The sequence below is a fragment of the Poeciliopsis prolifica genome, unplaced genomic scaffold (genome assembly GCF_027474105.1).
Source record: "Poeciliopsis prolifica strain line A6 unplaced genomic scaffold, Auburn_PproV2 SCAFFOLD023, whole genome shotgun sequence".
Taxonomy (NCBI): Eukaryota; Metazoa; Chordata; class Actinopteri; order Cyprinodontiformes; family Poeciliidae; genus Poeciliopsis; species Poeciliopsis prolifica.
Window position 1 is genome coordinate 3,876,725 of NW_026562398.1, and position 13,758 is coordinate 3,890,482.

General features: G+C 37.4%; 2 protein-coding genes across 2 annotated transcripts; both read right to left on the bottom strand.

Moving 5' to 3' along the window:
• Positions 1-428: 428 nt before the first annotated feature.
• On the bottom strand, positions 429-3,973 carry mtg2 (mitochondrial ribosome-associated GTPase 2). The gene is made up of 6 exons (XM_055045980.1): positions 3,509-3,973; positions 2,866-3,013; positions 1,867-1,982; positions 1,557-1,775; positions 1,322-1,460; positions 429-1,130 (listed from the first exon to the last, which is right to left on the bottom strand). The coding sequence occupies exons 1-6, from the start codon at positions 3,755-3,757 to the stop codon at positions 736-738; spliced, it is 1,266 nt and encodes a 421-aa protein (XP_054901955.1). The 5' UTR covers positions 3,758-3,973; the 3' UTR covers positions 429-735.
• A 791-nt stretch (positions 3,974-4,764) lies between these two features.
• LOC129370214 (calcium-responsive transactivator-like) lies at positions 4,765-13,261 on the bottom strand. Its single transcript, XM_055045981.1, has 11 exons — positions 13,177-13,261; positions 12,457-12,533; positions 12,285-12,369; positions 12,012-12,144; positions 11,341-11,562; positions 10,615-10,776; positions 9,249-9,350; positions 8,274-8,366; positions 8,004-8,123; positions 7,805-7,932; positions 4,765-7,705 (listed from the first exon to the last, which is right to left on the bottom strand). Exons 1-11 carry the CDS (start codon positions 13,243-13,245, stop codon positions 7,685-7,687), a joined length of 1,212 nt encoding a protein of 403 aa, XP_054901956.1. The 5' UTR covers positions 13,246-13,261; the 3' UTR covers positions 4,765-7,684.
• Between the last annotated feature and the right edge of the window lie 497 nt (positions 13,262-13,758).

The window sequence follows — 13,758 nt, forward strand, 5'->3', positions numbered from 1 at the left end:
TTTACTTCCATGCAACCGTTGCATTTTGCACTTTTTCATTAGGCTCTAATATTGAGAACTGATAGTATCGTTAGGAGTTTGCATGTCAATGTGTTTGTGAATGGATGAATGACTGAATGCAGTGCAAAGCGCCTTTGGGATCCTTGGAACTTGATAAAGTGTAACAAGCCAATGACCATTTGTAAAATTTCCACTTCAAATCTTTGGGAAATTTGAATATTGGATGACCAATGCATGTAATAATTATTATATGGTAAATATGATCATACTTTAAAACTATTGCAGAAATTTTTTTACAGCTGTCTATCAGAAAATTAAAGACATTTTTCACAAAAAGAGCAATTCACAAAAATGTAATTGAGTCTTCTCAGAGTAGGTAGGTAGGCACAATTGGAAAATTGAGTGGAAGGACAAAACAGTGGCAGAAAAATACAGAGAAATGCAGCCTTCAGAGCATTGAGGAGCCAGCGACACTGTATGGATATACTTTTTTAGAAACTATCATTTTTTTATTTATTGCACTTTAAATTGAATTGCAAAAACAAATTGCCTTTCCTCTGATTTTTTCTATTTGTTAAAATGCTCTACAAAAACTGTAAATTTTTTATCCAGTTAGACTGTTTTTGGACTGTATAAAGGAATATATCAAGAATGAAACACCAAATGTTGGTTTTGTTTTTTTATTTATAATAAATTAAAATACATAAAAAATTGTCCATTACTAATTATTGTCCTCTACCACCGAACTGGTTTGACTCCCTCACTCCTATCATCTTGGAGGTAGCCATCATACAACTCTCTGAGGTGGAGAATGAGTTCCTCTGTATTTTGTCCCGTCAGAGCTGAAACTGGGATGACCCGCTGTGTTACCTGGCTCTTCAGGGTCTCTAGCTTCTCCCGGGCTTCCGGTAGGTCCATTTTATTGGCGACAACAGCCTGAGGCCGCTGGGACAGACCGGGCTCATATTGGTCCAGTTCATAACACAGGTGCTGCAGCTGGGTCCAGGGCTCTGGCGCTGAGAGGTCCAAAACAAAGAGGAGGAAGCGACAGCGCTCAATGTGACGTAAGAAGGAGATCCCCAGGCCTCGATTTAGATGGGCACCTCGAATGATCCCTGGGATGTCAGCAACTGCACATGCAGAATATGAAATTATGAGATAATAAATCACTTAAATGAAGTTTGAAACTTTTTAGAACATTGATACTCATAACCAGGCTGAAGCCCTGCTTCCTTAAAAAATAAATGCCACAGAAATAATTAAAATCTCATCATAAATAACTGTGCTTAAGCAAATTTGTGTTTTTCTTAAAGATAAGTACCTGCAACTTGCTCATGATCCCTATATTCAACGATTCCTACATGTGGATTGAGTGTTGTAAACGGGTAGGCCGCCACAGCCGGCCTGGCATTGGAGATGGCTCTTAATAGTGATGATTTGCCAGCATTTGGAAAGCCAATCTGAAAACATGACGAAAGAAAAAAATATTAAATTCACAAGAAAAACTGAAATGCAATATCTGAAATGCCTCCTCAGATATAAGATCTTCTTCCCACCAGTCCAGCATGAGCCATGGTGCGTAGCTCCAGCTGAAGAACCCGCTCCTGGCCTGCCATGCCTGGGGTCGCCGTCATAGGTGCCCGGTTCTCATTTGAGAGAAAAAAACGATTTCCTTTCCCACCTGCACCTCCAAATACTGCCAAATACTCCTGGCCATGCTCAGCGAGGTCCATTATGGTCATGCCCTGCTCTTTCACCACTGTTCCAACTGGTACCTTTAGTAAGGAAGTCCAAATGTAAAGTTAGATCAGGCCATAAGCTCAAAACAAGCATATAAGTTTTTCATGATAAAACGCATCGACTCACAGAAATGTAGGTTGAGTTGCCATTGCGACCATAGCAGTTCTTATTGCTCCCTGACTGCCCATCCTCTGCTTTGTAAACTGGAGTCACTTGGGCCAATGATTTAACAAACCGGTTGGCTGAAAGCAAAGAAAATAAAACCTGTGAATGAAAGACTCGGCATCGATACATTTTTGAAAAATTTGTAAGATATTTCATTTTCATGGCTATTTTTGTTTTAGTAAAACCTAAAACAAAATATTATAAATTCCGACAATTTTTTAAAATATATTCCTGATTTTTAACCAGGCACTTACTATGTAATATATATTTATTTATATTAACTTCTAAATAGTTTGCAAGTAACTAAAATCTAAAATTCAGCTCTCCAAAAATCTATTACATTACAGCAATTTAAAAAAAAATACTATTAATACTTAAATATGTTAATCTGGTCACTTTATAATTTGCATAATTGTGACACGACAGATGTCCAACATCAGTCACTAATACCCTCCAAAAGGAGTGAAAGCTGTAAAAGTTCACTGTTACAGAAGCCGTATGTTTACAGAGGGCCATATAAAAGGGATAATAAGCACAGCCTTAAAATTATTGAAAAGCAATTCAATAGTTTTGGGCACATTAATTCCCATTCCTTGTTTTGAGCCACTCCTGAACCAGAGAAAATGTCAAAAGCGCCATACCTTTATTAAAAAAGAGTGACTGGACTATCTTTGCCAATTTTAAAGGCATGGTAATAGTTTTAATATTTATTCACTATGCTGCAGTGCGTTTTATAAAATAAATACATCCTAAACCTTTCATTAGAGGAAATACATTTGTTGTGGTACTACAACATGTTCAGTCACAGTCACCAGGCGCAACACTCATCATCACCCGTTGGTTTCACAACTCTTGGTTGGGATCTATTGGATTCATTTTTATCATTTTAATTAGATCGACAGGTGGGTGTATTAATCCATGTGCATTTGTTGAAACAAATGAGATGGATGACTGACTTACCCTTTATAATGATGCTACCTCCATCACCGCCATTTCCTCCATCAGGCCCACCCCATTCTTTTCGGGGCTCGCTGTGGAAGCTGCAGGCACCCTTACCCCCTGAACCAGCAACCAACTTCACACGACGACAGTCCACAAAGTGACGTGTCTGTGGATGACAATATGAAAAGCTTAATAGAATACAAATAAAGGTAATCCTGCACTATTGATAATTAAATAAATCTATGCTATTTTTAAATTAAACTGTCAATAAAAACATTTAGCTGTTTGAAGTTAAACACTTTTATATCATTATTTCAGAGGTGTTTGCACCATTTCTCATCAGAAGAAGATTTGGTTAAATAAATATTATATTAACTCTACATTTGCATGGGTATGACTGATTTTGAGTTAGAATGTAAAATGCAGTCAACTAACAGTTCTTTAGAAGTAATGCTTTAAGCAAAGGATGTAAACTAAACTCTGCTCTTTTGTCAAGTCAAAATTAAGCAAATAAAACCTGCAACTTACAAGTAAAATGTATAGCTACATATTCTGAAATGTATGTCTGAATAATGTAGGAACTGGGATTTTTTATGTCCTGGTCAGATCCTCACACTTTGCAGACACTTGTTTAAACATTATAAGCAGTTTAAACACATACCAACTTCTTTTCGGACAGCTCATTCTTCCTCTTGTTTCCACTGACTTTCCCGTGAAGCGTTGTGGATGTGCAAACCTCTCTGAAGAAACCCTCATTCCGCCTCCACAGCACTGATCCTGGCGCACAACTTGGACCGAACAAACTCCGAGCTTTCTTACCTACGTCTTGTCTTAGACTGCATCTGTAAATGACCTCAGCGGAGACTGCTTTACCCCTCGACAACAGCATCAACGTCTTGCCCTTCAACATGCTGCCAAAGCGTTACAAATAAACGCCGGGTTTGTCACATTGACTGTTGGAACGGCTAATTTCCGCTACGACAAACAAAAATACACGACAAGTAATTAAATAGCTAGGGAAATGATCGAGTAAACTCCAGATAAACCTCCTCCTCGAAAAGTTTGACGTATTCGTTACGTTCGTTAAATTTACACTACCAGGTGCACATTTTTGACTGTAAACTAATGGGTCTACGGAAACAGCGAAGGGACACAAGTCCTTTTCTTCATCGTCGACTATCTTGGAGGTTTTGCAGTTATTCTGCTGCATCTCTGCCACCTCGTGGCTTCATTCGTCACTACAGCAATTGTTCTGCAGAGTTTATCTGGGATACTGAAAATAATAATAGTATGTTTCTGTTTTTCTTTCCTGGCATCGCCATCATTCAGCAATCCTCATTTAAACTCTGACAACCTTCTTTATCTTTATTCGTATTAATATCGCTCATAATAAAAGTTCATCCACATTGGGGATTTTATGTGATAGACCAGAACAAGGTGTAAGAAAATAAAGAAAATAAAACTTGTGTATTATGATTTTTTTTAAATTAAAAACTCAAAAGGCTTGCTTGCACTTGCAACCTTGTAATCTACCTTGAATATTTACATTCCCTAATTTATGATAAATATTACTATTAAATCTGAAGAATATATCATCTCAATAATTTTATTTACATTAAGCATAATTTTAAGGAACAAGTGAGACATTTATATATCAATAAAAATACATTTGTAACACGTCAGAATTATTCTTGACGTGTTAATTATCTTTAAGGTGTATTTAATAAAAACACAATTAATAGAATGAAGCTTTTGCATTCTCATTGGCAAATTTTATAATAAAAAATTCAGGCAAACTGAAATATTACCAAATCGGGGATAATACTAAACCCTGAATATTCATTGACAATAATCATCAAATTAAACCATGTGACTTGTGGATGTTTCTTGGGAAAAAAAGAAAACATACAACCCATGTCCAAAAAAGGTTTAAACCAGTTTATTTTTAATTACCAAATAGTAACAAAAAACAAAAGGCAACAGTCTTCCAACAGACAGATGAAGGATTTTCAGATTTGCAGTCCAATTGGACTGTTTTCTACTGTAGATACTTTGTATCGGCAAACACTCAGCCAACACACACACACCCACACCCACACCCACACACACACCCCCCCCACACACACACACACACACACACACACACACACACACACACACACATTCAAAGGAGGTGCAGTTTACACTTAGAAGTGATGACACAATACAGAATTGGGGGAAGAAAAAAAAACATACCAAAACCTCTATTCACAGTAATATGAAACACAGATACCAATCCATTATAGAACAGCAGAGCCATGATTGTCAGAGTAGAATGGTTCATTGACTGTTTGATTGCCAGCTTCTTAACAGGTACTGCAAAACAACTGCAACTGTTCTGTTATTCTGTCATCTGAGATCAATTCAGTTTTAACAGGACCACACCAATAATCATTAGATATTACTAATCACATTTAGGAAACCAAAAGGTTTAGGTGTTTCTTGTTCTTTTTCTTCTTCATGTTTTATGAAAAATAAATTAGTAACAATCATTATGCATTAGAATGGATGGATGGATGGATGGATGGATGGATGGATGGATGGATGGATGGATGGATGGATGGATGGATGGATGGATGGATGGATGGATGGATGGATGGATGGATGGATGGATGGATGGATGGATGGATGGATGGATGGATGGATGGATGGATGGATGGATGGATGGATGGATGGATGGATGGATGGATGGATGGATGGAGCACACAACTTATGGAAAATGTTATCAAATACCACACCAGTTGTACCACAGAATTGCAGGAGGTCAGGATATAAATAAGACAAGACAACTTTACTTTGCATCAAGTAAAAGTCAAAGTAATAATAAATTAGACAACCTTGTAAAACACAACTGAATGTATTGCACTTACTGAAGTAATATATGCAGGACATGACTGCTCAGTTCCTGGATTACTTTGGCTTTTTGAAGATCACTTGTGAACCAAAAACAAACTATGTTACACAAATTACACAATATTTTGACTGTAGCTACAAAATAAAGTGCAGGCAAAGCAGCAACTCAAGTACTGAATGGCATCCTCTTAACTTTGCATACAGCTAGAGACTCATCAATCTGAAACTTGACGAATGGACTGAGGTTTTTGTAAAAATTTGACGTTCAGATCACAGTTTTAACCAATTATGATTTCTATTTAAGAATTGTAATAGAATATAACACAATGACAGCATTCAACACTAATTTGGTGGACTTCTGTTTTAAGAAGTAAATGTATACTAAGAGTAGAGGCAATGTTCAACTTTACTAATACTCTGAAAAACAAAGACAATTCTTATTGGATTAATGACATTTAAACTGTCTTTCACACTGCATATCAGAAATTAAGATTACTGACTAAGATTACTAAAAAAGTTGTCTCTATTTGTTAGGATTAGGATAACAGTTAGCACACCATGTGCATATTCTAAATCAGGGCTTTTCAAAGTGTGGGGCGCCAGACCTCATTGTGGGGAGGGTGGGCACAGAAGAGGTTACAGGGGCAAAGGGCTTGACATGAGATAAAAATAAATCAGAAAATTGAACTACAAATATTGAGCCAACTTGATCCAGCTTTTGCCAGAGACAAAATGGTCAGGCTTTTCATTCCTAAAGAAGGTATGATGAACGACAAAAAATAGCCTGGGGCAAACAAAAGAAAGAAGTAAAAAAAAAAAAAGAAGAAGAAGAAGTTGGGATTTTCATCAGCTAGATTCTCAGGTCTAGATGCTTCACTTCAACAGTGGTGTCTATAAAACCCTGGGAGATTTTTCAGTGTGGCTAATTTACCTGAAGTTGTTCATACTTTCATCACATTTCGACAACTCTTAGGAAACACTACTTAAACTTCTAACATCTCTTTGTGTGGCTCAGTTTTATTTTTGAACATCCAATGCTAAAAAAAGTTAACTCTAAGTCTTTTTCACATTGCAAAATCAATCACAGAAAGGCAGGGTGTTGTCTTAGCAACTTGGTAACACTTCTGTATGGTGCATTCACTAATCAAATGAAAGGTTGGAATTTTGAGTTTATGGCTGTCCTGTCATCAATAATGGCTGTCTGAGCTGATTGACAGCCAAGCTCCCTGTACATCCCTACAATATGTCCAAGCAGAGCAATACCACTAAAATATGGTTTTGAAAATACAATTATGAAGTTCACTCTAGACAAGAACACAGTGTTCATCAGTGAGCTACGTATTGGGTCTCAGACGTGTAAAAAGTGAGTGCATATTATCTTAGAGCTCACAGCAACAAATCCCAGTTTGACTAACACAGACAAACCCCTGATTTCAAACAATAACTCATTTTCATAAAAATGTAATTTCCTTCCCTTGAAACAAAACCCACACACCTTAACAGTAAAAGGACGTTTATTTTAAGTTTTTTTTTTTTTTTTATGGCCTTCCTTTTGAACTCCTTCCCTGTGTCTAAGATAAAACTGAAATGCTTCAGAAGTACCAAAAGAAAAATCTCCTGGCTCTTTAAAGGAAAAATTATAAGAAAGACAACTTTCTAACACTAATTTTCTTACTTGTTTACATGTCTAATAGAACTGCAGAAAAACTAACTTCCAATTTTGCACGTAAACGGAACTGCGTTCCTTCATGTGACTCTCTGCTGAATCAGTATAGAATGGAGGAAAGCAAAACATTTATTAAATGATTTTCTCTTGGTCAGAATGATAATTTCTAAAAAGATAATATATCTGGTGCAGAAAGATCTTCATTTCTGTACGAAGAGATTATCGAAGCAAATAATGGCAGATGTTCCTTGAACAGCAAAACAGTGTGGTGCTTCATTGCTAATAGTTTCCATACTGACCCTGAAATTGGGAAGAAAATTTGACAATCATGAAAATGTTAGTATTTTAAGGGGAGTTATGTTGTAATTTTTCTGTTAGAACTAAAAGAACTACCCGTACCTGTTCATAAGAGTACGTTCTCTGAGTTTGTGCTCCGGGACCACCTTGAGAAGAGCGATAGGATCCATACTGTTGGCTCTGACTCTGCTGATACTGGGAAAACTGGGATGATCCCCCCTGGTTAGGACCTGTGATAAAGATTATCACTGTAGAGTTTTTCTTTTGTGGACTTGTGTTTGGCTGTTGGAGAATTTCTCACCATATCCTTGTGGCTGCCCACTGAAGCCCTGTTGAGAGGAGTACTGCTGTTGGCTGTAAGGCTGTTGCTGGCCAGAGCTCTGTTGATATAAGGCCTGCTGTCGATTGTACTGAGAGCTACCTGAAAATCCACCAATAGCAACTCTTATCTGCACTTAATGGTAAGTTTTCATTCTAATTTACTTTTAATGCATTTAAAAGTAGTGACTGCACTGAGCATATACAAATAATAACAATAACCTTTGATATTAAACCATTTGTTTGAAGTTACCTCCTTCATAGTAATGTTGAGAAGACTCATCAAGCGACCTGTCATAGCCTTGGTCACCATAGGAAGACTGCTGATAAGAGTATTCTCCAAGACCTGTAGGGAACATGACTCAGCACATGCCAAATCCGCTCAACTGAAACCAAAGCTACTAGCACCCAAAAAATAATTGTTTTGCTCATATAAACTGAAGCACATAAAGAATGTATACAGCAACAAATTAAAAGCAAAAAAATAAATAAAAAATCCTTCAAGGGGTAAAAGTGCCACAGTCCAGCAAATTAATAATTTCTCAAGTAATTTTATGTTTGCTAGCAAAAAAAAAAACCTGCTATAAATAAATTAAAGGAATAAAATGAAGATTGGTCTAGTTTATATCAGTTATTGTCCTGTCCATAGAGTTTGACAGGACTAATATGTCAAAAACGTGAGACTGACATGACACAGGCTTTTGACATATTAGCTAAATTTTTATCTGACAATTTTCACATTTAATAACATAATAATTTATTTTATATACTATAATTTTAGAATTATGGAAATACAGAAAGTATTTTTTTTAATGTGGATTTTATTTAATAAGCTGATATTTTCTCATTAAAACATCATTAGATGGTTATAAAGTCATTTATAAGAAATGTATTTATTTATGGCACTTTTGACCTTTGATATTTTCTAAGGTTTCTTGTTTCAAATAAGAACCCACAAAAAAAGAAGAAAAAAAAAACAATGCATGGAGTTTGTACTCCATTTACAACTCCAATGTACAGCGATGCTTGAACACTGAAATTTCGGCACACCGAAGGGGTCAGTATGGACACAGACATGCTGATTTACAAAAACGCAAAAGTTGATTCGTAAATTTGACTCAGGTCTGTGAAATTGTACTGGAAGGGAATGGCACAAATTGTAGAGGGAAGAGAGGGGGGTATGTGTTTCAGAGCTGTATATGAAGTTAATGAACTGGAATTTTTTTACCATCAGCGTAATACTGCTGGTTTATGGACTCGGTGGAGCTCTGAGTGTGTCCATACTGCTCTCCGTAGCATTCATCTTGTCCCATGTAGTGTTGTACAGATTCTGGAAAACAGGCAACACGACCCTTGATTACAATTTTTTGGACCAAAAAGCCACCGAAAAAGACCCTAAAACAGTGTTGGTAAAATCATATTATTCTTTTTGTACATATGTATTTTTAGTATAGTTGTAGAATTATTTTTATAAGATAGTAAAATAAGATTTTACATTTAAGTTCCGCCAATTGTTTGATATTTACCTCAGGCTACACTTTCTCTGATCCAACTCACTAATACCCTCATCCAAAGTGATCCTGTAAACAACAGTTGAAATTTTCTACAATAGCTGTAGTTTTTGAGGAGAATACAATAATTACAAAAATGCTGCTATGAGGAAAAAATGTTATAATGTGGTGGTGGTGTGCAGAAACTCCAGATTCTGTCACTTATTGGAAAACCAGCAAAATAAAGAAAGAATGTAGCAAAAAAAGACATGCATGCAGAGCAAAATTTCCTTATTAAACCATATGCCAGACCAAACCATACCACAAAAATATATATTCCAATCTGAACTACCAGCAACAATAGTAGAACATTGGTGTTATTAGAGGCCTAGCAATTCCCTGGTACCAGACAGGGAAAGGCTCAGTGCTGCAAGGGCTTAATTAAAACCACAATTCAAATATAATATCATACGAGGGTTTATGAGAATGACCAATATTTCCTTGTAATGTACAGTACATACCTTTTATCTATTTACTTCTAGTCCACAAACTTCATAAGAAATCATAGGATGACACAGGGCCAGAATAAGAAACATGCTGACACAGAAAATGAGGGACAGGAACCCAATGTGCGACAAGTGAGAGACCTCTATTTCAAAAAATAAAAACTGGGATCTAAAAATTTTTCTTAATCTCTTCCTCTGCTACTATACTGCTTCCGGAGAAAAGAAAAGTCCTGTTCATAGTTTTTACTCCATTTTGAGGAAATTCCTTAGATGATTTTTAGCATTTGTAATATCATACAGTCATTACGATCCAAAACTGGAGCAGCTGAATGTTTGCTGGACGTTATACTCTGACGGTATTTCTCACACAAAGAAATTTATAGTAAATTGCAAAAGTATTCATACAACTTCAGACATGCTGCAGCTAAAAACCTGTTTGTGTTTCATGAGGATTATTTTGTAGAGGACCAAACACACTGACATCTGTGGCTGTGTAATTATAAAATGTGAAAGAAATCAAGTGGTACGAATTCTTCTGCAAAGCACTATAACAAAAAAAATATATCACAAATTACAATGGCAATGACCACTCTATTACCTTGCTGAGAGGAGCGGTAAGATCCCATGGTCCTCTGAGGCATCAGGCTATTCCCTTGGCTGGCCTGTCCCATCATGCCCATCGCCTGCTGTCCCTGATACTGTCCTGCTGAATGGGCTGAGGAGTGGTGTGGAGGAGCAGATTGTTGGTGCATCATGGAGACTGGGAAGAAGGTGAAGCAGTAATCTCGAACATTAAAGTTGGTTCACAATTTTCCATTCATAAGGCAGTATTTAATGATTGCACACTGGTAGAAATGCAAGGTTAAACTAATCTAAGGGAACTTTAAGTGCATGCCAAACACAGAAAAAAGGCAAAAGGCAGAATCTCTTTGAAACGAATCCTTTGTGCAGGGGTATAAATGAAAATAAAGCCAGGGCATTAGCACGTAAACTGAAATCCAGTAACACACCTTCAGAGAAAGATAGGCTTTATCTTAGCACAGGTGGTCAGAGATATGAAAGGCATAAACCTTTCAGATAAAAAAAAAATCAGGAGGCAGAACACATCTGTGATGAACTGAATGTGAAAGGAGCATAGGCTCTCAGAGCAGTTATGTATTTGCCATATGGTAAAAAGAACAAAAAATTCCAAAGGAAAAAAATTGCATTTTTTATTAAAAACAACAAAGTAGAAATAATGTTTTCAGGGAAAAATGTCTGTTTCTTTTAAGAAACATATTTTAAATTATGGATCAATGACTGAGCTTCATTATTCCTGGCTCACCTTGGCTCGACTGCATGTTGAGGTTGCTGCGAGGGGAGGAGGAAGATGAGGGCGCGGAGGAGGAAGAAGAAGAGGAACCATAACCTGCCCTTGGGCCCTGGACAAGGCTACCCTGAGAGGAGGGCGTAGCATGGCTGTAGCCAGATGCCAAGCTACTGTAGATACTGGTGGATGGAATAGCCGACTGCATGTAACCTGATTGCATGGGGACATGGCTTGGGCCTAATGACACACACACAATCAAAGGAGGCCACTGCACATTCTCATGTGATGTCATGGCATAGCAATCACAGATTACTACAGATATGCATTACTGTGGTAATCAGCGTACCACATTCAGTTCATCCTAAAGGAAAGTTCAGGCTGGGTGTAAAATAATATGAATAGCTGACTATGAGAATAAGATTAAGAGACTGAAAAGAAAAGCTGAAATCACTATAACTGCAAAAAAAAAATAAAAAAATAAAAAATAACCATGTATAAGTTAAATATAAACCTAAAGATATCAGCAAGCAATCAGGTAGGCATTAAGGCAGACATTAAGTGGCTACATGCACCACAGTCAGCATTAGATAAGCACACAACAGCTAAAGAGATTAAACACAAAACAGTATGTGTGTTTGCAACATCTGTAGCTGAACATGCCAATATAAAATCCACACATCACCAACCATTGCTCATTTGACTCTGCATCATGGATGTGGGGGTCACTCCTGATCCAGTGCTGTCATTGAGGTTGCTTGGAGCATGTCCCCCACTGTGGCTCATTCTTCCAGGATCCATGGACATGTTGGAACTAGGAGGCTGAAATGAACAGAATTACAACATCACTTCATTCCACTAGCTGTTATTTTTTTGTCATGCCTGTTTTGACTCATGGATTGGTGCACTAACTGATCAGCTCTGTTGCATGCTCCGAGAAACCACATGACAGGCAGACTTACAGCCGGTAGAAGTGACTGCATGTTCTGATTAGAATCAGCTATTGTAGCCAAGTAAACAAGATTTCTGTGCAGGATCTGCTGATACCTGGAAAGGTGGACATTTTTGCAGAAATTTACACGACCTTTGTAGGACTGTAGACTATTTACAACAACAACAGCAAAAGTCACTCACTGTGTGCACTCAGCTGTCTTGCCTTTACTTTGGTAGTCCATAATGCATTGTATTAGATGATGATTTTCATCCAGCATCTGAGGGAAAGAAAGCAACCTCAATCTATATCTGGCATTTAAAGTGCTTGGAAAATTGAACGCAAAATTGCTTTCCATCTCTCTTGGACAAACCCATTGAAGGAGCTACTGCTGCCATTATCCACTGTATTGTAGATAGTTCTGACAGTGCTTCTCTACGCTAACCTATCCTGTGAATATATATATATTACAGGTTGTTACAGGAAGGATGAATAGCAACAGAAATTAAGTTTATTGATTTTGATGTATCTTTAATAATTTGCCAACTTCTCACTGAACGTAATCATTAATAGCAATGTCAACTAGGAAATTTCTATCAAACCCTAGAAATGTTTTCCTTTTTTTTTTTATGGCTGAAGCTGAATATTTACACTGGTCAGACAGCTTCAGTGAGAAAGATAGCATCAGGGAAGCAGGTATGCAGTCAGAGCAGAGCGCTCAGACCGACCCTTATTGTGATGGCTTTGTTTTGTTCGCACCTTCGCTACTAGTTGCCCTTTCTTTGATATTCACCTCAGGCTACATACTTTCCCTGAGATCACACCCTCGTCCACAGCGACATTTAAAATGACGTGACGCTCCGAGTTTATCTTATTTTTGGTTTTGTTTTTATTTTTATAAACATATATGTATATATGTTTACCTTTTGGATGGACTGCTGTGTCACCTCCCCTTTACTCCTGGGGCGCGTCGATGAAAACGCCACAGACATGTTGGCATATGGGACATAAAAGCGCTCCTTTTATTCTAATATTTATTATCTAAAGCGCAGCCTTCTATTTGGCTACATAGTTTCTGTACAACGAGAAAAAAAAAGTAGGGGTGGGAGTGCAAAACTATGATTGTTGTGTTAATAGGAGAAACAATGGAGAGCTCACCGTGTATCTGGACAGCAACAAACATGTGGCTTTGCGCAAAGCGTGATTTATGGTCTGAATTTAAACAATAGCATGATGAAGAAAATGTTTATGTGCGGACGGACATCCCTCTGCCTCCTCCGTTGGTACAGCCCAGGCTTTGGATAGGCTGCCGCTCGATGGGGTCTCCTTGAATAGATGACAGGCAAAGAAAGCAGTCTGCAGAGGGTTCCGTGCGCGGTTCAAGGCACAGACAATCGAGAAGCAATTACTAAAGTTCCTTACAGCGCCTTATGTGTGAAATAAGTTCTGATAATGTAATTTGTTTCGAATGACGTTTGCTTTTAAAACAAATATTATGTTGCCAA

Bases quoted from the DNA above. Each gene is read 5' to 3' on its own strand.
- mtg2 (XM_055045980.1), bottom strand. From the start codon at position 3,757: ATGTTGAAGGGCAAGACGTTGATGCTGTTGTCGAGGGGTAAAGCAGTC. The intron at 1,983-2,865 runs GTAAGTCAGTCA...CTTTGCTTTCAG, and splicing joins AGGTAGCATCATTATAAAGG to CCAACCGGTTTGTTAAATCA. The intron at 1,776-1,866 runs GTGAGTCGATGC...TCCTTACTAAAG, and splicing joins GCAACTCAACCTACATTTCT to GTACCAGTTGGAACAGTGGT.
- LOC129370214 (XM_055045981.1), bottom strand. From the start codon at position 13,245: ATGTCTGTGGCGTTTTCATCGACGCGCCCCAGGAGTAAAGGGGAGGTG. The intron at 12,534-13,176 runs GTAAACATATAT...TCTTTCCCTCAG, and splicing joins CACAGCAGTCCATCCAAAAG to ATGCTGGATGAAAATCATCA. The intron at 7,933-8,003 runs GTGAGAAATTCT...TCTTTATCACAG, and splicing joins TGGGCAGCCACAAGGATATG to GTCCTAACCAGGGGGGATCA.